This window comes from Bos indicus, chromosome 15 (genome assembly GCF_029378745.1).
Source record: "Bos indicus isolate NIAB-ARS_2022 breed Sahiwal x Tharparkar chromosome 15, NIAB-ARS_B.indTharparkar_mat_pri_1.0, whole genome shotgun sequence".
Classification (NCBI taxonomy): domain Eukaryota; kingdom Metazoa; phylum Chordata; class Mammalia; order Artiodactyla; family Bovidae; genus Bos; species Bos indicus.
The window spans coordinates 79,045,200-79,069,866 of record NC_091774.1 but is presented as its reverse complement, the minus strand read 5'-3'; the positions used below and the strand labels follow the sequence as shown (position 1 = coordinate 79,069,866).

General features: G+C 37.1%; 3 protein-coding genes across 3 annotated transcripts; all 3 read left to right on the top strand.

Annotated features, from left to right (window-relative positions):
- Window positions 1–1,221: 1,221 nt before the first annotated feature.
- LOC139187189 (olfactory receptor 5W2-like) lies at window positions 1,222–2,520 on the top strand. Its single transcript, XM_070803193.1, has one exon. The coding sequence runs from the start codon at window positions 1,600–1,602 to the stop codon at window positions 2,518–2,520; it is 921 nt and encodes a 306-aa protein (XP_070659294.1). The 5' UTR covers window positions 1,222–1,599.
- A 14,227-nt stretch (window positions 2,521–16,747) lies between these two features.
- LOC109569369 (olfactory receptor 5W2-like) lies at window positions 16,748–17,680 on the top strand. Its single transcript, XM_019974716.2, has one exon. The coding sequence runs from the start codon at window positions 16,748–16,750 to the stop codon at window positions 17,678–17,680; it is 933 nt and encodes a 310-aa protein (XP_019830275.2).
- A 4,460-nt stretch (window positions 17,681–22,140) lies between these two features.
- LOC109569367 (olfactory receptor 5W2-like) lies at window positions 22,141–23,019 on the top strand. The gene has a single exon (XM_019974715.2). The coding sequence runs from the start codon at window positions 22,141–22,143 to the stop codon at window positions 23,017–23,019; it is 879 nt and encodes a 292-aa protein (XP_019830274.2).
- The last annotated feature ends 1,648 nt before the right edge of the window (window positions 23,020–24,667 follow it).

The window sequence follows — 24,667 nt, the reverse complement described above, 5'->3', positions numbered from 1 at the left end:
CCACTTTTATAATATAAAAGTCCATTAAAATCCAAAGAGATGCAATAGTAGGTGTTAGATTCTGTGGTTTTCACTTCATTTTAGCATTTTTTGTTGTTTAAGAGACTCCCCCTTTGGCAACAGAAACTCTATAAATAGGTAATAAGTCATGTGGCAAAGCAGTGATGAATTTTTCGAGCAAAGGTTTCAATGCTACTTATTTCATGTCTCACTAAATACTAAAGACTAGGATCAATAACAATTATTTTCATTGCTACCAGTGCATGGTATACTAATAGATTGTAAAACTAATAATAAATATTTTAAATTATGTTTTATGTGCAACATGATAATGAAAATAAAATTTTGTATCCAAGGAATTTTTTCAGCATAGTAAATGGCTGTTCATATACTTCCAGCCTGCTGTCTCTAGCATCGGTGTTTTTTTTCACACTGCTTTGGCAATGTAACGAGATGTCAATTCATCTAAATATCCTTCTCGATACAAAGAATACAGTGCTCAGAGAAATTATAGAGCTTATGGCAGTAGTTTAGTTAGGAAGAACATCTAGAAATAGACAAAGTTTTTCAGCTATCTATCTCGGGTCTTTTTTATTATTATCGGATAGATAGCAATACCTCTTTAAAGAATGCCCACCGACTTAGTCATTTTCTGAGTGTATGCTCTGTCGCTAAGTTCTGTCTCACTCTTTGTGATCTCATGAACTGCAGCCCACCAGGCTTCCCTCTCCATGGGATAAGAATCTTGCCTGGAAAATCCCATGGATAGGGAGCCTGGAGGGCTGCAGTCTATGAGAACACAACGAGTCAAACAGAGTTTAGCGACAGAGCACGCATGCAGGCACACACTCAGAAAATTACTTGATCAATGGGCATTCTTTAAAGAGGTATTGCTATCAATCTGATAATAATAAAAATATCTGAGATAGGCAGTTGAGAAACTTCTGTGCAAATCTAGATGTAATTTCTGTGGTATGCTACTGCCTGTGTTGTTGTTGTTCAGTCACAACGTTGTGTCTGACTCTTTGTGACCCCATGGACTGCAGCAGTCTAGGCTTCCTTGTCCTTCACTGTCTCTTAGAGTTTGTTCAAATCTATGTCAGTTGAGTTGGTGATGTTATCTAACCATCTCATCTTCTGCTCCCTCTTCTTCTGCATTCAATCTTTCCCAGCATTAGGATCTTTTCTAATGAATTGGTTGAATGAATCTAATGAGTTGGTTCTTTGCAACAGGTGGCCAAAGTATTGGAGCTTCAGCTTCAGCATCAGCAGGTCCTTCCAATGAATAATCAGGGCCGATTTCCTTTGGGGATTGACTGGTTGTTGTCATGAACTCTTCAGTTCCTCTGAGCACTACCTTCCTTGTATCAAGAGGGATATTTGGATGAACTGATATCTCATCACATCTTCAAAACAGTGTGCAAAAAACACTGATGTTAGAGACACCAGGCTGAAAATATTAAAAAAAAAAAAAAAGACCATTGTAGAAATAAATTGTGTTCTTCCCTGCAGATATTTTGTGAACACCCCAACGTGGTTCCCTTACATGCATCATTTTCTTGATCATTTCCTCAAAAGTTTAGACAAGAAGACAGAAGAATGAAAAGAGGAAACTGCTCCTCCTTAACTGAGTTCATATTGTGGGGAATTACGGATAAGCCTGAGGTCAAGATGATCTTATTTATCATGTTTGTTATTGTCTATCTCATTAACCTTTTGGCAAATCTGGGAATGATTATTTTGATTAGGATGGATCCCCAACTGCACACACCCATGTACTTTTTCCTCAGCCACCTCTCCTTCTGTGATCTCTGCTATTCCACAGCCATTGGCCCCAAGATGCTGGTGGATCTTTTAGCCAAAAAGAGATCAATCTCCTTCTGTGGCTGTGCTCTGCAATTTTTGGTCTTCTCTAACTTTATAGATTGTGAGTGTCTCCTGCTGGCAGTGATGGCCTATGACCGGTACAAGGCCATCAGCAGCCCCTTGCTCTATGTGGTCAGCATGTCCAGCAGGCTGTGCTCCCTGCTCATGGCGGGGGTTTACCTGTTGGGAATTATAGATACTTTGATACACACGATATTAGCATTCCGCTTATGCTTCTGTGGGTCAAATGTGATTAACCACTTTTTTTGTGACTTACCTCCACTTCTCTCCCTTTCATGCTCTGATACACGGGTCAATGAATTGGCATTATTCATTTTTTTTGGCTGTGTTGAACTGACCTCCATTTCAGGAGTCCTTGTCTCTTATTGTTATATCATTCTAGCAGTCTTGAAGATCCACTCTGCTGAAGGAAGGTTCAGAGCTTTCTCCACCTGCACCTCCCACCTAACTGCTGTGGCAATTTTCCAGGGAACTGTATTTTTCATGTATTTCAGGCCGAGTTCATCCTACTCTCTAGATGAAGACAAAATGTCCTCATTGTTTTACACCCTCGTGATTCCCATGTTGAACCCTCTGATTTACAGCCTAAGGAACAAGGATGTGAAACAGGCCCTGCAAAAACTGAAACTTTAAATGTGATTTTAAAGGTTTATATTTCACACACTCTCATAGTCACAAGTACACACATACTGTTGTTTTTGTGTTTATATCATATATATATATATATATAATCACTTATACTGCATGATGCAAGAGAAACAAAGTTGTCTTAAACAGTTCAAATGAGAATTTGTTGTTATAAAGTCTAAGTTTTAGAAATATTTTAGTTCTGAAATATTGCATACTTCGATTCATGTATCAAGAATTTACATATGGTGCTTTCCCTTTGTTGAAAACTTTCCAGAATTTTCTAATTTTGTTAAATTTTGCGGGTTTATTCTTTTATTTGAATAATATTTCAGCTACCTTAAGAATTATTGAATTTCCTGAGAAATCTTTGAGTCTCTTTATGTTCTATGGCATATACTGTACTTTCTATACAAATGAATATAAGCTAATGCTAATAAGAGGCATTAATTGATTAAATAACTATATAACTTATAAGAAATCTCAAAATCATTATGAAGTAAAAAATGAGGATTGTAAATCCAAAATAAAATCTAAAACTAGTGTATCTTTTGATAGATATATTCAGTCTTAGATCTAACAATTATTCTACTTGGGAGACAAAATGATAGTGGGCAGAGGATCTGACAATTAGATGGGTCTTGAGAGGGACAAGACTGTGTCTTGTAGAATTCAAGAAGCTTTGTTTACCACTTATGGAAGAACCATAAATGCATTATGCTGACTAAAATAGGCAGACAGATAAAGGTAAACACTGTATAGTTTCACATATATGTTGAATCTTAAAAGTTCAAACTTATAGAATTAGAGAGTAGACTGGTGGTTTTTTCCAAGGTCTCAAAGGTGGGCGAAATGAGTAATAATGGCCAAACTTACTATTATTCAGTGATTAAGTTCTGGGGATCTAATGTATATGATGACTCTAAATAATAATTCTATGTTATAAACTTGAAATTTGCCAGGAGAATAGATGTTATGGTCCTCATCATACACACACTCTAAATGTTAACTCTATGAATTAATGAACTGTTTACTTGCCATACAGTGGTGACCATTTCACAACACATACATATATCAGATCTTCATTTTGAATACCTTATATGTGCTATTTGTCAATTTTAATTGATAAAGCTTGGATAAAAGGAAGGAAAGAAGGCTATAAGGACCAATGGACGGAAGAGTAGTATGGGTATAAAGTCCAACGGACAGAACATTAGTATCGTGCATCATCATGCTGTCGTTGTTGTTGTTCAGTCGCTCAGTCACGTCCGACTCTTTGCAACCCCATGGTCTGTAGCACACCTGGCCTCCCTGTCCCTCACCATGGCCCAGAGTTTGCACAACTTCACATTCATTGCATCGGTGATGCCAATCAGCCATCTCATCCTCTGATGTCCTCTTTTCCTTCTGCTCTATCTTTCTCAGCATCAGGGATTTTTCCAATGAGTGATCTGTTCGCATCAGATGACCAAAATATTGGAACTTCAGCTTCAGCATCAGTCCTTCCAGTGAATATTCAGGGTTGATCTCACTTAAGATTGACAGGTTTGGTCTCCCTGCTGTCCAAGGGACCTTCAGGAGTCTTCTCCAGCACCACCATTCCAGGGCTTCAATTCTTTGTCACTCTGCTTTCTTTACGGTCCAGCTCCCACAACCATATGTGACCACTGGGAAGACCATATCCTTGACCATATGGCAGAGTAATGGCTCTGCTTTTCAACACACTGTCTGGGTTTGTCAATGCTTTCCTGCCAAGAAGCAATTGTCTTCTGCTATCATGGCTGCAGTCACCCTCCACAGTGATTTGGAGCCCAAGAAGAGGAAATCTGTCACTGCTTCCACACTTTCCGCTTCTATTCACCATGCAGTAATGGGGCTGGATGCCATCAACTTAGTTTTGTTTTTTTTTTTTTTAATCAACTATCAACTTCATCACTTCCTCCATGATAATTTCCTTTCCTTGTTTCCTCTTCTCATGCCTGTTTTAATGTCTCTGTCTTTTTGTGATGAACAGTCATCTACTTAAGTGTTATGTTATTTCATCCTATTTGTGAGAATTCTTTGTTGAAGGACTGAGCATTCCATACTGTTATCCAAAACACTCCATGTTGTCTGGGTCACAAAAGGAAAATAAACAGACACCTAATAAATTAAAACACTGCATACATTTTTGGGTGTTAATTATATGTCAGTAAAAAATTACCAGAGGAATAGTATAAATATATATGTATATTGCAGTATATACATTACATACACAACATATTTAGGGGAAGGTCTGACTCTTTGCAGCCCCATGGAATGTTCCAGGCTCTTCTGTCCATGGAATTCTCTAGGCAAGAATACTGCAGTGAGTTGCCATTTCCTTCTCCAGGACATCTTCCAGACCCAGGGATCAAACCCACATCTCTTATGTCTCCTGAATCGCAGGTAGATTCTTTAAGTGTTGAGCCATAAAAGAAGCCTCTGCCACTGAAATACTTAAGTACAAATATGATGCAACAATGACAGATTTGAGCATATGTCCAATGCAGAAAACAGAGAGATACATGTGGGTCACTGGCTGTATAACTATATTTGTAAAAATAAAGCAGTATGAGTGTTCAGCAATTCAATAAGTGCAAATTTCTGTGTTAAATATAGAGGCAGCAACATTTAACGTCCCCAGTTATCTCTCTCTAGAAATGTGCTATGATGCAGGTAGCAGTGCAACTCTAACTTTAAAACAAAACTTCTTTTCAATGTCTCTGAGCCCCCTGTGTAAAATAACAATTCAACTAGATTAACTTTAATGTCGTCTCCAGCTGATACACTCTTTGTCTACAAAATACATATGACTCTGCTGCTGTTGCTGCTGCTAAGTCGCTTCAGTCGTGGCTGACTCTGTGCGACCCCATGGACTGCAGCCTACCAGGCTTCTCCATCCATGATGTTTAAATCCATGCCTACTATTGAAAAGTACTAGAAATTTGGAAAATTTAAAAAAAAAAAAAAGAAATCATTTAATTTCAAAGCAAAAAAAAATTATACTATTAATCTAGACTGCAATATTATTGCAGTATTAACCTGCAATAGTGATGACATGAAGCTTTGGGGATACAATGAGTTTCAGGAAGCCACAGGCTTTTAATCATGGCTATTCAGTGTGGCTTGTTATTCAAATTCAGGATCACATAGACTCCTCACAGAAGTGGATATCCAAATTTATTAGCCCTCCAATAAGTAAAACAAATTAAAAGTTAACAGTAAATAAACACAGTATTATGATTCATCTAAAGATTTATTATATTCTTTGCAGCCAAAGATGGAGAAGCTCTATACAGTCAGCAAAAACAAGACCAGGAGCTGACTGTGGCTCAGACCATGAACTCCTTATTGTCAAATTCAGACTTAAATTGAAGAAAGTAGGGAAAACCACTAGACCATTCAGGTATGACCTAAATCAAATCCTTTATGATTATACAGTGGAAGTGAGAAATAGATTTAAGGGCCTAGATCTGATAGATAGAGTGCCTGATGAACTGTGGATGGAGTTTCGTGACATTGTACAGGAGACAGGGATCAAGACCATCCCCATGCAAAAGAAATGCAAAAAAGCTAAATGGCTATCTGGGGAGGCCTTACAAATAGCTGTGAAAAGAAGAGAAGTGAAAAGCAAAGGAGAAAAGGAAAGATATAAGCATCTGAATGCAGAGTTCCAAAGAATAGCAAGAAGATATAAGAAAGCCTTCTTCAGCGATCAATGCAAAGAAATAGAGGAAAACAACAGAGTGGGAAAGACTAGAGATCTCTTCAAGAAAAAAAGATTAAAAAAAAATCAGAGATACCAAAGGAACACTTCATGCAAAGATAGGCTCCTTAAAGGACAGAAATCGTATGGACCTAATAGAAGCAGAAGATTTTAAGAAGAGATGGTGAGAATACACAGAAGAACTGTACAAAAAGATCTTTACGACCCAGATAATCATGATGGTGTGATCACTGACCTAGAGCCAGACATCCTGGAATGTGAAGTCAAGTGGGCCTTAGAAAGCATCACTACAAACAAAGCTGGTGGAGGTGATAGAATTCCGCTTGAGCTATTCCAAATCCTGAAAGATGATGTTGTGAAAGTGCTGCACTCAATATGCCAACACATTTGGAAAACTCAGCAGTGGCCACAGGACTGGAAAAGGTCAGTTTTCATTCCAATTCCAAAGAAAGGCAATGCCAAAGAATGCTCAGACTACCTCACAATTGCACTCATCTCACACGCTAGTAAAGTAATGCTCAAAATTCTCCAAGCCAGGCTTCAGCAGTATGTGAACCGTGAACTTCCTGATGTTCAAGCTGGTTGTAGAAAAGGCAGAGGAACCAGAGATCAAATTGCCAACATCCACTGGATCATGGAAAAAGCAAGAGAGTTCCAGAAAAACATCTGTTTCTGCTTTCTTGACTATTCCAAAGACTTTGACTGTGTGGATCCCAATAAACTGTGGAAAATTCTGAAAGAGATGGGAATACCAGACCACCTGATCTGCCTCTTGAGAAATTTGTATGCAGGTCAGGAAGCAACAGTTACAACTGGACATGGAACAACAGACTGGTTCCAAATAGGAAAAGGAGTACGTCAAGGCTGTATATTGTCACCCTGTTTATTTAACTTATATGCAGAGTACATTATGAGAAACGCTGGACTGGAAGAAACATAAGCTGGAATCAAGATTGCCGGGAGAAATATCAATAACCTCAGATATGCAGATGACACCACCATTATGGCAGAAACTGAAGAGGAACTAAAAAGCCTCTTGATGAAAGTGAAAGTGGAGAGTGAAAAAGTTGGCTTAAACCTCAACATTCAGAAAACGAAGATCATGGCATCCGGTCCCACCACTTCATGGCAAGTAGATGGGGAAACAGTGTCAGACTTTATTTTTTGGGGCTCCAAAATCATTGCAGATGGTGACTGCAGCCATGAAATTAAAAGACACTTACTCCTTGGAAGGAAAGTTATGACCAACCTAGATAGCATATTCAAAAGCAGAGACATTACTTTGCCAACAAAGGTTTGTCTAGTCAAGGCTATGATTTTTCCTGCGGTCATGTATGGATGTGAGAGTTGGACTGTGAAGAAGGCTGAGCACCAAAGAATTGATGCTTTTGAACTGTGGTATTGGAGAAGACTCTTGAGAGTCCCTTGGACTGCAAGGAGATCCAACCAGTCCATTCTGAAGGAGATCAGCCCTGGGATTTCTTTGGAAGGAATGATGCTAAAGCTGAAACTCCAGTACTTTGGCCACCTCATGCGAAGAGTTGACTCATTGAAAAAGACTCTGATGCTGGGAGGGATTGGGAGCAAGAGGAGAAGGGGACGACAGAAGATGAGATGGCTGGATGGCATCACTGACTCAATGGACATGAGTCTCAGTGAACTCCGGGAGTTGGTGATGGACAGGGAGGCCTCGTGTGCTGTGATTCATGGGGTCACAAAGAGTAGGACACGACTGAGCGACTAATCTGATCTGATCTGATCGGAAAGATTTTTCTTCATTGTTCAGTAACTAAGTCATGTCCAATTATCTGTGACCCCATGAACTGGAGCGCCATGTTTCCCTGTCTTTCACAATCTCCCAGAGTTTGCTCAAGCTCATGTCCATTGAGACAGTGGTGCCATTCAACGATTTCATCCTCTATCGCCCCCTTCTCTTGCCCTCATTCTTTCCCACCATCAGAGTCTTTGCCAATGAGTCAGCTCTTCACATCAGGTGGTCAAAGTATTGGAGCTTCAGTTTCAGCACCAGTCCTTCCAGTGAATATCCAGGGTTGATTTCCTTAGGATTGACTGGTTTGATCAAATTGATCAAACCAATCAATCTAAAAAATTGCAAGATGCAAATATTTGAATTAGACACTCTTGGTGAGGATGTGGAACAACCATGACTTTTTCACATTAACAGTAGAACAAGACTTGTTGCTACACTTTGTAAATCTCTAAGGGGGGTCTAATATAGCTGGACATGTACATGTCATACAACTCGAAAGATGCAATTCTTTGAATGTTACCCAAAAGAAATGAGCGACTATGACAACCAAAAGATGTACACAAAATATTCCTCATTGCTTTATTTATAATAATATAGAACTAATCTCTTCTTAAACTCAATTTTCTTCAACATATTAAAGACCTAACAAACTTTTCAGTAGTGTTAAATAATGTACATTTTAGAGGTCACAGTTGATAAACTTCGTCACAACCCTCAGGTTTTCTCTGAATCATGAAAGCAACCATGAATAGTATGTAAATAAATGGTATGTTCAGTTCCACTGAAAACTTATAGGTCATGTATGCTGACACATGCTCTTGTATTAAATAAATTACTATGTGGTAAGTTTATACCTAGGAAAACTACACAACAATGAGGATGAATGAACTGCCTTGAGATACAAAAGTGTAGAGAAATTTCATTAAAATAATATTGAGTGAAAGAAGTCAGAAACAAAAATACAAAATCTATGATTATACTACTATATAATTCAAACTATTAAAACTAAATTATTGTGGTGGTGGTGGTAGTTTAGTTGCTAAGTCTTGTCTGACTCTTTTGCAATCCCATAGATCCACAAGGCTGCTCTATTCATGGGGTTCCTTAGACAAGAATACTGGAGTTTGTTGCCATTTCCTCTTCCCAGGTGATCTTCCTGACCCAGGGACAGAATCCATGTCTCCTGTATTGCAGGCAGATTCTTTACCACTGAGCCATCAGGGAAGCACAAAGTACTGTATTGGACATCAATTTGTGATAGAGGTGGGATGACAGTTTCTGAGACACTAGGCATGTTTTATCTTTGGTGTTCTGGGATTAAGATCTTTTCATTATCGAAAATTTTCTTGTATTATACTTTTATAGAAGAATGTTTTCTTTATGTGTATCATACTCTAAAAAGAAAATTTCCATAAACAAAGTATGCTCACTGCAGGTTGTTAAATTTTAATTATTTTTTATCTAACAGTTTCTTGTGCAAATAAGTGTTGATATATTTGTGAAAATGATGTAGTGCATTGTGTCATAGATTATCTCAGTGCATAATTAATCTTTATGCTACTAGAGCGTTGCTCTGTTTGTAGAACAGCACAGTCTGTATCTGTTCACAGGTTCTCCTAGTCTTTCTCCCACCAACAGTGGGACATAATGAACTTTGGTACCCGATCATGCAGTGAACTCTGCATCTCAATACTCCAAGTTTGAGGAACACACAACTGTGTCCTGAAAAGGTAACTTTCTGAGCAGACATTTGCCTACACACAATTTTACTGTCACCAGGGGCACTAGAGAAACCCTAAGTATAGATTGTTTTTCTCTCACTTGTTTGTACCAGAGGAATATATTTTCTCCTTGAAACATGCTTTCCAATTATTTAAGGTCTCCATTTTTAATTAGACATAGATCCCTTTGAGAAATACTTTAGTTTATCCAACTTACAATTGTAATGTAGCTACCCAAACTCAGTTTTAAGTGGCTAGGTGGGAACAGATTGAAGGCACAATAGTCTACATGGTTTTGAGGAGCTGTTAGAAAGCTAAAGTCAGGTTCTGGGGGAATAAAATGCAACTCTAGGGATTTTTGAATCCCAGAATATCAGGAAGTACCTGAGGGAAAATTAATTTGGATAGAAATAGAATTAGGTAATCAAGGACAATTCTACATATAGCAAATATGTGCCAGAGAGGTTAATAATGACACTGAAATTCTTTTGTGACATAAATGCATCAGTGTCTTGATTTTAACCAGTGGAAAATTATTAGCAATTAGCTATGTGGTTTGAGCTTTTCTTAACAATATCTCCACAGTAATACATTAGATATTTGAGTATTGGGTTGATCACACCAAGAATGGCAATACATTAAAAATGAATCAACAATTGTCCCTATGAATCTTTTTCCCAAATTAAAAATGTACTAATGATATGAAATTTAGCTTGGTGAATTTCTTAGGTTTACAGAAAAAAACACACAAAAAAAACATGAAACAAACAAATAGAAATTATCCCAAACAAATAAAAATATAATCTTTGTTCCTGTTAAATACCAAATGAAAATTCACATAAAACAGAAAATTAGGCATGATCAGTATTTTTAATTTACCTTATTGTCAAGTCCCTAACAAGTAAAGATGCTGAGCAAACTGTTACACATGACCTTGCTATTTATACGTCTTCTTGGTGAGATTATCTGTCCAATCTTTTGTATAAGTTTTATTAATTTGATTTTTATTATTTATGAGAGATTTTCATAAAGTTTGGATACAAGTTCTTTGTCAGATATATAGATACATGATTTTCAAACATTTTCCTCACTTTCCAATATTGTTATTATTGTTCAGTTGCCAAGTCATGTTGGACTCTTTGTGACCCCATGAGCTGTAGCATGCCAGGCTCTCCTATCTTCCAGTATCTCTCTGAGTTTGCTTAAACTCATGTCTAATGAGTCAGTGATGCCATCCAACAATCTCATATACTGTAACCCCCTTCTCCTCCTGCCCTCAATCTTTCCCAGCATCAAGGTCTTTTCCAGTGAGTTGTCTCTTCATAGCAGATAGCCAAAATATTGGAGCTTCAGCATCAGCATCAGTCTTTGCAGTGAATATTCAGGGTTGATTTCTTTCAGGATTGACTGATTTGATCCCTTTGTTGTTGAAGGGACTTTCAAGAGTCTTCTCGAGCACCACAATTGGAAAGCATCTATTTTTCAGCCCTCAACCTTTTTTATGGTCCTACTCTCACAACCTTACATGACTACTGGGAAAACCATAGCTTTAGCTGTTTGGGTCTTTGTCAGCAAAGTGATATCTCTGCTTTTTAATACACTCTCTAGGTTTGTCATAGCTTTCCTTCCAAGGAGCAAGCATCTTTTAATTTCAATGTCCATAGTGACTTGGGAACCCAAGAAAATAAAATCTATCACTGCTTCCACTTTTTCCCCATCTATTTGCCATGAAGTGATGGGACCAGATGCCGTAATCTTTGTTTTTTGAATGTTGAGTTTTAAGACATGTTTTCACTCTCTTCTTTTACCTTCATCAAGAGACTCTTTAGTTCCTCTTCATTTCTGCCATTATAGTGGTATCATCTGCATATCTGAGGTTGTTGATATTTCTTAAGGCAATCTTGATTCAGCTTGGGCTTCATCCTATCTGGAAATTAGTACTCTGCATATACAAACTAAATAAACATGGTGACAATATACAACCTTGATGTAAGTCCAATCCTGACTGTTGTTTCTTGACTGCATACAGGTTTATCAGGAGGCAGGTAATGTGGTATGGTATTTGCATCACAGTTCATTGTAATCCACACAGTCGAAGGCTTTTGCACAGTCAATGAAGCAGAAGTAAATATTTTTTTCTGGAATAACTGATGTTGGCAATTTGATCTCTGGTTCCACTGCCCTTTCTAAAGCCAGCTTGTACACCTGGAAGTTCTTAGTTCATGTCTGTTGAAGCCTAGCTTGAAGGATTTTGAGCATTTCCTTGCAAGCATGTGTAATGAGCACAATCGCATGGTGGACAGGGAGGCCTGGTGTGCTGCGATTCATGGAGTCACAAAGAGTCGGACACGACTGAGCGACTGATCTGATCTGATCTGAGAATTCTTTGCCATTGCCCTTCTTTCAGATTGGAATAAAATCTGACCTTTTCCAGTCTTGTGAGTTTCCCAATTTTGCTGACATATTGAATGCAGCACTTTCACAACATCTTTTTAAGATTTGAAATAACTCAGCAAGAATTCCATCACCTCCACTAGCTTTGTTCATAGTACTGTTTTCCAAGGCCCACTTGGCTTCACACTCTAGGATGTCTGGCTCTAAGTTTGTGTCCACACCATCGTGGTTATCCAGCTCATGAAGACCTTTTTTGTACAGTTGAGCTATATCTGTAGAAAAATTTTCAAAGCAGGTATACTGCTATTTTTTACATTGTTTTCCCATGTGGCTCAGTGGTAAAGAATCTGCCAGTCAATGCAGGAGATGCAGGAGACACAGGTTCCATCCTTGGTTTTGGGAAGATAGACTGGAGGAGTATCAGTATACTTGCTGGGAAAATCCCATGGACAGAGGATCCTGGCTGATTATGGTCCAGGAGGTTGCAGAGTTGGAGATGATTGAGCAACTCTAAGCACAGCACACTATTTTCTACCCTTATAGTCATAAATACTTAATGGCAAATATTTAGAAAATACTACTTTTTCAAATCCTTGTGCCATTAAGTTTAGAAAATACAAAATAATCATTGCTGTAATTTATGAGGTCTTAAATTTAGCAGACATTCTTACAAGAACAAATTAACATAACTCAGAAAAAAAGTGCATAGTTTAGAGAATGTGAGGGAGACATAAAATCAATGAAATATCGTTTGGTATGTGGTTGGAAGATAGGAGTAAGATAAGGTTTGGTGATGACGGCTGCCTTGAAAGGTAGCATTGACAAGAATAACATAGCATCATTATCCATGACAGATAAAGAGGAGAAACAACCCAACATTTATCCAACTGAACAATGGGTCAGTAAGTGTGTAATATCCATAAAAGGAAATATTATTGTGCCCTTCAATGAAACAGAATCCTGATTCTGACACATGGATGAGCCTTGATAATTTTTCACTGAAGAAAAGAAGCTTGAGAGAAGAAAAAATACAGCACATATTGCATAATTCTGTTTATATGCAAGACTGAGAATAAGAAACTGCTCAGAGTCAGAATATGGATAAGTGGTTGCCAGGGCTGGGGTCAGCAGGGACAGGGAATGAGAGCTAATAGGTGTGGGCTTCTTACTGAACTGATGAAAATGTTCTGGAGGTAGATAGTAGTGGTGACTGAAAAGCCTTGAAAACACAATAAAACTAATAAAATAAAATAACCTATATACATTAAAAGGGTGAATTTTATGGTATATGTGATATGAGTATTATATTTTAATATAAAAGAAAATACAATAGGAATGTAGTAATACTCCTAAATGAGGTATGAAAGAGAATTTTTTTAAAAACACAATGAATAATGTGAAGAAGTTAGAAGTGATGGAGGGAGGGACCTTTTTTTGAGTTTCCTTAGGTTTCCTGTTTCACTAGAGAAGGAGGAAATGGTTTCAGGGTAACTGTTAAGCAGTCCTAAAATTTGCAGTTTTCTTCCTAACACACAGCAATTTGGTAACAATAGTGAAGCACAAAAACTTAGCTGGTGCTAAGTTGTTTTGAATTCTCAAGGGAATATAGAGAAAGAGAAATATAATTTATGAAGTGTTTGTATAACATCAAAGCCTAAGGGCAGTAGCACTGGGATTTAAGTCCCATCGTACCTGGTAAAATAAAAGGCCATCTGCCTGTTGTTCTTCCCTGGTGGCTCAGATGGTAAAGCGCCTGCTTGCAGTACAAGAGACCTAGGTTTGATCCCTGATGGGGAAGATCCCTGGGAGAAGGGAATAGCAACCCACTCCAATATTCTTGCCTGGAGAATTCCATGGACAGAGGAGCCAGAGAGGGTCACATGGGGTCACAAAGAGCTGGACTCGACTGAGTGACTAACACACACTGGCTGTTGTTCAGCTACTCAAGCCCTGCTCATCTCAGGTAGGTTTCTAGATCCTAACTTAAAGAATATAGGAGAAAATACTTAACTTTTTGATAAAAAGTTTTGTAAATGCAATATTTTATGCCTTCCTATTCTCTAAAATCTGCATTTAATGGCTAGTAATAATATTTCTTCTCAGAACTGAATGAGTATGAACTTGTTAGTATCCATGCATAATTACTTTTATTTCATTTTGTTCTTGGTTCATGGGAAAGCCTTCACTCTTTTTATCATTTGGTAAGTATTAAAAAACAATTTAAGGTATATATTGTTTTATTTAAAAAATAGTGTAGGTACCACAGTAAAAATAAAAACATGTACAAGTTCATCTCCACATGCACCATATGCCCTGGGGGTCTCAAAGAGTCAGATATGACTGAGCGACTGAACTGAAGTGAACTAAAGGAAAAAGCCTATTACTTATACTCTATTCTCAGATACATTAAATATGTATATACACATTCACACACATGAATACATACATACAACATAGGGAGAAGTCTATGTATTTTAGAAGTATTTATTGTCACTCTTTTCATTTATATTTTATTAAATTAAAGGAGATTTTTTTTATTATTTAAAATCACTTTATTGCTAAAAAATACCAGAACAATCACAACAGTAACGTCAAAGATCACTGATCACCATAACAAACATAGTAATAATGAAAAAGTTTGAAATATTGTGAGCATTACCAACATGTGACCCAAAGACACAAAGTGAGCAAATGCTGTTGGAAAAATGATGCCAGTAGACTTGCTCAATGAAGGAGTGCCACAATCCTTCAGTCTGTGAAAAATACAGCATGCAAGAAGCCCAATAAAGTGAAGCACAACTACACAAGCTATGCCTGTACTTTGGGGAGTTGCGTAACATTTGCTGATATACTTATGAAAGCTCATATGGGGTAACAGGATCTGAGATTTCAGGGGAAAGAACATGAGGTACCTGGCAATGAATAGACATATGGCTGCTAATGCCTTCCTGGTCCAAGCTCAGTGACAGCTCTGCACTCAGGAGACTTCTTAATCCCAGACAAACTGGGACAGCTGGTCGCCCACATCAACCTCTGTTCTGACAGAACCATCCCCGTGCTAAACCTTTCCCCTCTTTCCTTCACCACTGCCTTAACCTTGGCAGCCTGCAGGCCGGGCCTTCTCCCAACCACAGGAAGGATATTATTTTACAGGGGAAAGGCAACTTAGCGACTTAGCCCCAAGGTCAGGCCTAGTTAATTCTCTCCCAGGCCTCCCACAGCCCCAGGAAGCTCACCTTCCTCTAGGAAGTCCCTACAAATCCTTGTTGATGACCCAGAAAAAGCATTTGGCTTTTTCTTCAGATTTCTTTTTTATGGCATGCTATTGTTCCTACACTTTTTTATTGTTTTCTCACTCATGGACTCCATTTACCTCCAAATTACCTCTGCCAACTGCTATGCTGAATCTTTTTTTTTTTTTAATACTGATTTGATGCTTTGGTGCTGAAATAACTAAGCCATCTCTGAAAGGTCCAGTGTTTACAAACTGAGACAGAAATATGTTCCTATCATAAATTGAATCCGGAAAGGAGATTTAAAATCTAAAGTGATGCAAATGTATGTGGTACATTCTGTTGCTTTTACTTCCTTTTAACTTTTTTCTTCCACTGGTCAATAGATTCATCCCTTGACTACAACTACTACAAAAAGAGATAATGAGCATTGTGGGAAAGCAATTATAAATTTCTAGCAAAAAGGTAAATAATACTTATTTCATGTATCTCCAAATACTAAATGCAACATAAACTAAAATCTGTACCATAATAATTTTTCTTATTAATGCTGCTGCTGCTAAGTCGTCTCAGTTGTGTCCGACTCTGCGTGACCCCAGAGACAGCAGCCCACCAGGCTCCCCCGTCCCTGGGATTCTCCAGGCAAGAACACTGCAGTGGGTTGCCATTTCCTTCTCCCATGCATGAAAGTGAAGAGTGAAAGTGAAGTCGCTCAGCCCTATCCTACTCTTCGCGACCCCATGGACTTCAGCCCACCAGGCTCCTCCATCCATGGGATTTTCCAAGCAAGAGTACTGGAGTTGGGTGCCATTGCCTTCTCCATTATTAATGCTAGTCAGTGTTATACTCATTGTTTCTGTAACTAAGTTAAAGACTCTTAAATTGATCATGTGATTTTGAGAAACATAAATTTTGTAATTATATTTTCTAATAATGTTTTGTATTCAAGTGAATATTTTCAAGCATAGAAAATGCTTAGTCTCATGTCTTAAACCTGGCTTCTCTATCACTGATGTCTCTTACAAATTATTTTGAAGAGATAAGGAGAGTGAAATTTATCGATATCTACCCACTGAGATAAGGAAAATAATGCTCAGAGAAGAGCTTGTAGAAAGTAGCATACCTCATGAATGATATCTAAATTTACATCACTATTTCTCAAAGCTCAATTCCAGATAATTTTTATTACTGCTTAATATATAGCTATCCCTCTTCAAGCGTACATACACCTGACATTAATTATTTTCTAAATATAGAAAAAAATCATGCTCTGTCTTATGACATTTTGCAGATGTGCAGAAGTGTTACACATCCAGGTGTCATTTTCTTGATCACTTGCTAAAACTTTAGACAAGAACAAAGAAGAATGAGTAGAGAGAATTGCTCCTCTTTTACTGAGTTCATTTTCTTAGGAATTACTGAGAACACTGAGAACAAAGTGATCCTATTTACAATGTTTTTCCTTTTTTATCTCATCAATCTTTTGGCAAATCTTGGAATGATCACCCTGATTAGGATGGATCCCCAGCTGCACACACCCATGTACTTTTTCCTCAGCCACCTCTCCTTCTGTGACCTCTGCTATTCCACAGCCATTGGCCCTAAGATGCTGATGGATCTATTTGCCAAGAACAAGTCAATCTCTTTCTGTGGCTGTGCTCTGCAATTCTTGGTCTTCTGTATCTTTGCAGATTCTGAGTGTCTCCTGCTGGCAGTGATGGCCTATGACCGGTACAAGGCCATCAGCAGCCCCTTGCTCTATGCAGTCAGCATGTCCAGCGGGGTGTGCTCCCTGCTCATGGCTGGGGTTTACCTGGTGGGAATGGCAGATGCTCTAATACACATGACATTAGCATTCCGTTTATGTTTCTGTGGGTCAAATGTGATTAACCATTTCTTCTGCGACTTAGCTCCACTTTTCCTCCTTTCCTGCTCTGATATACAGGTCAATGAGTTGGTGTTGTTCATTGTTTTCGGTTTCATTGAGCTGAGTACAATTTCAGGAGTTCTTGTCTCTTATTGTTATATCATACTTTCAGTCTTGAAAATCCACTCTGCTGAGGGGAGATTCAAAGCTTTCTCCACCTGCACTTCCCACCTAATTGCAGTGGCCATTTTCCAGGGAACTCTGCTCTTCATGTATTTCAGGCCGAGTTCATCCTACTCTCTAGATGAAGACAAAATGACCTCATTGTTTTACACCCTTGTGATTCCCATGTTAAACCCTCTGATTTATAGTTTGAGGAACAAAGATGTAAAAGAGGCCCTAGAAAAATTTAAAAATAAACTATATTTTTAAATATTTTTATTATATATCTGTACATATGGCTACACACATAGTAATTGCTTAATTACAATTATATGGTATGATACATGAGAAACATAATTTTTTTCAGATTCTTAAATGAATAATTATTTGTATTAAACACCACTCTTCAGAGATACTGCAGTTGCCCTCAAATGTTATGCTTAGTATGTAGCCAGCGTTTCTATAAGGCACATGCTATGTTTGAAAAAGCTTTTGACATTTCTAGTTGTGCTAATTCTGGAGTAATTTACCATTCAAACATTATTTCAATTTCACTAAGACATTATACATGTATTGAGTAATCTTCCACCACTTACGTTCTTTATATTTTATAGAACATTTTTTTTTAGATTCTGTATTAATGAACTTAAGTTGGTGCTAGTATTAGACACTAATGAACTAAATAGTCAAGTAAGTCATAATTAGACTTAAAGTCATCCTGGAATAAAAAATTGAGTGCTGTAAATCCAAAAGCAAAGTATCTAAAACTAGTGTAAAGTAAAAGCATCTTTGGATAAAGATATTCTGTCTCATATCTAAGAAAGATCCATTTTGGGTGAGGAAAAGATAGCAGTCAGAGGATGTGACAATTGGACAGGTCTTGAAACAGAGAATCCCCTGTCTTCAGCAGTAAAGAAGTCATGTGTTCTGCAACATGGGATCATCCCAAGGATCTTAATCTAAGTAAACTATGTCAGTCAGGGAAAAGCTAGTACTGTATGATCTCATGTGTATGTGGAATCTACAAAGGTAGAATGAACTCATAGAAACAGGAAGAAGATTATTGGTTGCTAGGAGTTGGAAGGTGGGAGAAATGGGTGATGCTGTTCAAAGTGTGCAAACTTTTTGCTATTACATTTGATGAATAAGTTCTGGGGATCTAATATACATGGTGACTCCAGTTAACCATACCATATTATAAGCTTGAAATTAACTACAAAAGTAGACCTTAAATGTTCTCACTATACACACACTACAATGGTAACTATGTGAGGTGATGAATGTGTTAACCCATTTTAGTGTGGTAATCATTTCACAATGTATACATAATTCAAATCATCACTTTGTATATCTAATGGATGTAAATGCTATTTGACAGTTAGTTCTGAATAAATCAGGGGAAAAAAAGAAGAAAGGAAGTTGAAAATTAGGTTACAAAGAGCAATGGGAAAAGCCTTGGTAAAGTACATTATTGGGCTGTCACTATCAGCTATCAACACTGTGTCATATCATCTAAGGTAATTTCCTTTCCTTTTTCCTCATTTTCAGCCCTGGTTAAACATCTTTCTTTGTCTCTTTGCGTTCCACAAGCAACCATCTACTTAAGGCATTATTTTACTTTCTGTGACCTTAGGAAGCAGCCCAATCACACCAGATACCAAGATGGTAGACCATGTTTTAGGAGAATGGAGAATTCCATTGCTATCTGTTTGGGAGGACTTAAGGAGGACATAAAAGTGTAACATCCAAGATATGTTTTTTTTTCCAATTTTGTACATAACTAATACAAATAATAGTAAACAAATTATTTTAAGAAAAATAATAGATCTCTGTTGATTTACCTGTGGCAGATTCATGTTGATATATGGAAAAACCAATACAATATTTTAAAGTTAAAAAGTAAAATAAATAAAAAAAGAAATGCAAAAAAAATAATCATCACCATGGACAATTTTTAAAATGAGACATCTTCACACATATGATCTATATACATAGAAAAATTCCCAAAGCAAGTATGTTTTTATCCTTGCAATTATTCTCTGGTCTTCATTTGATAGTGAAAAATGCATAATAATAAATATTTAGAAACCACTACCTTTACAAATACTAGTACCATATAGTTTAGGGAATACAAAGCAACCATTGATTTTATTTCTGTGATCTTTAATGCAGTAAAAAAAAATCTTAAATAAATAAAATAAGCATAATTCAGAAAAGAGTGCACTTTTTAGACAATGTGATGAAGTCACAAAATCAGTGAAATGTCCTTGGATGATGTGTGGCTGGAGAATGGGAAAAAGCTGATATTTGGTAATGAGGGCTGTCTTGAAAGGGATTGACAGGAATGTTTATAGTGTCATTAGTCACATCAGCTGAAAAGTAGAAACAAGCCAGTGTTCATCCTTCTGAAAAATGGATCGCCAAAGTGTATTATATCCATAACATGAAATGCTATTCCGCCACATAATGAAACAAAATTCTAACACATGTAACAACATGGATGAAACTTGAAAATATTTTACTGAAGAAAATAAACCTAACAGGAAGCCCACACACACACAGAGCATGATTCTCTTTATATGCAAGGCCAATAATAGGAAACCACATAGAATCAAAAAGAATATTAGCAGTTGCCAGGCTTGAGAGGAAGGAAAGGAGAGTGAGAGCTAGAAGGTGTAGATTTCTTCGTGGGCTGATGAAGACGTTCTGGAAGTAGATAGTAGTAAAAAGTGAACAAACTTGAAAGTGCACTAAAAATCAAAGAACTGTATACATTAGAAGGATGATTTTATGACACAGGATTACACTTCAAGATACAAGAAAATATGTCCAAAGTGTAATATTCCAACATGAGGCAGTGAAGGGGAATATTTCAGAAACACAATGAACAATCAAAAAGAGTTGGATGAAGGGGGATCTTTTAGAATTTCACTAAGTTTCCTCTTTGACTAGAGAAGGAGGAGACAGTTTCCGGGTAGCTGACACACACCATACAAATCACTTGCAGTACCCTTCCTTCCATAGAGCAATTTGGACACTATAATGAAGCACAAAAACTCCTCTTCTGCTAAGTTGTTTCTGAATTCACAGGGGAATGTTGTGGTGGTTGTTCTGTTTCAAAGTCTGTCTAACTCTTGGCAGCCTCAGGGATGGCAGTGCACCAGGCTCCTCTGTCCTCCACTATCTCCCAGAGTTTGCTCAAATTTACATCCATTCAGTCAGTGATGCTATCTAGCCATGTCTTCCTCTGCCAGGGGAATATACGGAAGCAGAAATATAATTAATGAAGTGTTTGAATAACACTAAAGCCTGAGGGCCATAGCACAGGGATTTAAGTCCCAACATACTTGGTGAAATAAAAGACCAAATGCTCATTACTGTTCAGCTACCCAAGACCTGCTCTTTCCAGGTACGTTTCCAGACCCTAACTGAAGAAAAATAAGAGAAAATATTTATTGGGGGGAAAATAAGAGTTTGTAAGTGAAGGACTTTATGCCTATATACTCACTAAAGTCTGCATTTAATGGCAGAAATAACATTTTCTTCACAAAATTGGAAGAATCTGTCTGAACTTGTTAACATTCATAATGTAATTTTATTTTCCTGCTGGATCACATAAAAGTCTTTGTTCCTTTTTTCAATGGGCAACTGTATATGAATTTAAAGTGTGTTTTGTTTTATAGAAACAAAACAATTAAGGTGTGTTTTGTTTCACAGTATACATACCACAATAAAAACAAAAACATGTACAAATTTTCCTTCATGTAGACCATGTACTTTATTAACTTAGGTCTAAAGAAAAAGTCCATTGCTTTCACTTACATTAAGATATATACACAGGCATACACATAAACACAACAGAGAGAGCAAGGTCTTTGCATTTTAGAAGCATTTATTGTCCCTCATCTAATTTACATTCAATTAAACTGAAAGTCATTTAAAATCTAAAGTGATGTAAATATATGTGGTACATTCTGTTGTTTTCACTTCCTTTTAGCTCTTTTCTTCCACTGGTCAAGAGAGTCATCCTAGACGGTCACCTCTCCACAAAGAGGTAATGAGCGTTATGGGAAAGCAATAGCAAATTTCTAGGAACAGGTCAGTAATAACTTATTTCATGTCTCACCAGATGCTAAGCAGAAGATAAACTAAAACCAGTAACATAATGATTTTTATTATTACTAGTCAGTGATGTACTCACTGTTTATGGAACTAAGAAGAACATTCTTAAACCAGTCATGTCTTTTTGAGAGACAAAAAATAGTGATCTTTTTTTTTTTTTTTTTGGACTCAAGTGAATATTGTTAAACAAAGGCAAAGCTTAGTCCGGAGTCTTAGAATCTGGTCTTGCTAACACTGGCGTGTCTTCCATGTGGTTTTAAAGAATTGAAGAAAGGTAAAATCATCCAGCTCTTCTCTCTGATATAAGAAAAATAAGGCTCAGAGAAGAATTTGAAGAAAGTAGCAACCTCATGAATGGCATCTAGATTGACTTGAAATGTTCTCAAAGGTCTTCCTCATATGCATTTTATTACTGCAGAATAGACATTTATGCCTCTTTAAAGAGTAGGTACAAGACTGGATTATTTTCTAAGTATAAAAAGGCAATTAAGGGGAAAAAAAACATACTCTGCCTTATGATTTTTTTTTTTTGATGTGCAGAAGCATTAAACATGCATATGTGATTTTCTTGATAACTTTCTCAAAAGTTTGCACAAGATCTAAGAAGAATGGAAAGAGAGAATTGCTCCTCCTTGACTGAATTCTTTTTCTTGGGAATTACTGATAACACTGAGAACAAAGTGATCCTATTTACAATGTTTCTACCTGTTTATCTCATTAATCTTCTGGCAAATCTCGGAATGATCAGCCTGATTAGGATGGATCCCCAGCTGCACACACCCATGTACTTTTTCCTCAGCCACCTCTCCTTCTGTGACCTCTGCTATTCCACAGCCATCGGCCCTAAGATGCTGGTAGACCTATTTGCCAAGAACAAGTCAATCTCTTTCTGTGGCTGTGCTCTGCAATTCTTGGTCTTCTGTACCTTTGTAGATTCTGAGTGTCTCCTGCTGGCAGTGATGGCCTATGACCAGTACAAGGCCATCAGCAGCCCCTTGCTCTATGCAGTCAGCATGTCCAGTGGGGTGTGCTCCCTGCTCGTGGCTGGGGTTTACCTGGTGGGAATGATAGATGGTTTGATAAACACGACATTAGCATTCCGTTTATGCTTCTGTGGGTCAAATGAGATTAACCACTTTTTTTGTGATGTTCCTCCTCTCCTGTTGATATCTTGCTCAGACACACAGCTCAATGAGTTAGTGATATTCATGATTTTTGGCTTTATTGAATTAAGCTCCATTTCAGGAGTCCTTGTCTCTTATTGTTATATCATCCTATCAGTCTTGAAGATCCACTCTGCTGAAGGGAGGTTCAAAGCTTTCTCCACCTGTACCTCCCACCTAACTGCTGTGGCCGTTTTCCAGGGAACTATGCTCTTCATGTATTTCAGGCCGAGTTCATCCTACTCTCTAGATGAAGACAAAATGACCTCATTGTTTTACACCCTTGTGATTCCCATGTTAAACCCTCTGATTTATAGTTTGTGAAACAAAGATGTAAAAGAGGCCCTAGAAAAATTTAAAAATAAACTATATTTTTAAATATTTTTATTATATATCTGTACATATGGCTACACACATAGTAATTGCTTAATTACAATTATATGGTATGATACATGAGAAACATAATTTTTTTCAGATTCTTAAATGAATAATTATTTGTATTAAACACCACTCTTCATAGATACTGCAGTTGCCCTCAAATGTTATGCTTAGTATGTAGCCAGTTTCTATAAGGCACTTGCTATGTTTGAAAAAGCTTTTGACATTTCTAGTTGTGCTAATTCTGGAGTAATTTACCATTCAAACATTATTTCAATTTCACTAAGACATTATACATGTATTGAGCAATCTTCAACCACTTAGGTTCTTTATATTTTATAGTACATTTTTTTAGATTCTGTATTAATGAACTTAAGTTGGTGCTAGTATTAGACACTAATGAACTAAATAGTCAAGTAAGTCATAATTAGACTTAAAGTCATCCTGGAATAAAAAAATTGAGTGCTGTAAATCCAAAAGCAAAGTATCTAAAACTAGTGTAAAGTAAAAGCATCTTTGGATAAAGATATTCCGTCTCCTATCTAAGAAAGATCCATTTTGGGTGAGGAAAAGATAGCAGTCAGAGGATGTGACAATTGGACAGGTCTTGAAACAGAGAATCCCCTGTCTTCAGCAGTAAAGAAGTCATGTGTTCTGCAACATGGGATCATCCCAAGGATCTTAATCTAAGTAAACTATGTCAGTCAGGGAAAAGCTAGTACTGTATGATCTCATGTATATGTGGAATCTACAAAGGTAGAATGAACTCATAGAAACAGGAAGAAGATTATTGGTTGCTAGGAGTTGGAAGGTGGGAGAAATGGGTGATGCTGTTCAAAGTGTGCAAACTTTTTGCTATTATATTTAATGAATAAGTTCTGGGGATCTAATATACATGGTGACTCCAGTTAACCATACCATATTATAAGCTTGAAATTAACTACAAAAGTAGACCTTAAATGTTCTCACTATACACACACTACAGTGGTAACTATGTGAGGTGATGAATGTGTTAACCAATTTTAGTGTGGTAATCATTTCACAATGTATACATAATTCAAATCATCACTTTGTATATCTAATGGATGTAAATGCTATTTGACAGTTAGTTCTGAATAAATCAGAGGAAAAAAGAAGAAAGGAAGTTGAAAATTAGGTTACAAAGAGCAATGGGAAAAGCCTTGGTAAAGTACATTATTGGGCTGTCACTGTGTCATATCATCTAAGATAATTTCCTTTCCTTTTTCCTCATTTTCAGCCCTGGTTAAACATCTTTCTTTGTCTCTTTGCGTTCCACAAGCAACCATCTACTTAAGGCATTATTTTACTTCCTGTGACCTTAGGAAGCAGCCCAATCACACCAGATACCAAGATGGTAGACCATGTTTTAGGAGAATGGAGAACTCCATTGCTATCTGTTTGGGAGGACTTAAGGAGGACATAAAAGTTTAACATCCAAGATATTTTTTCCAATTTTATATATATATATATATATAAAATTTCCAATATATAACTAATATAAAAATAGTAAACAAATTATTTTAAGAAAAATAATAGATCTCTGTTGATTTACCTGTGGCAGATTCATGTTGAT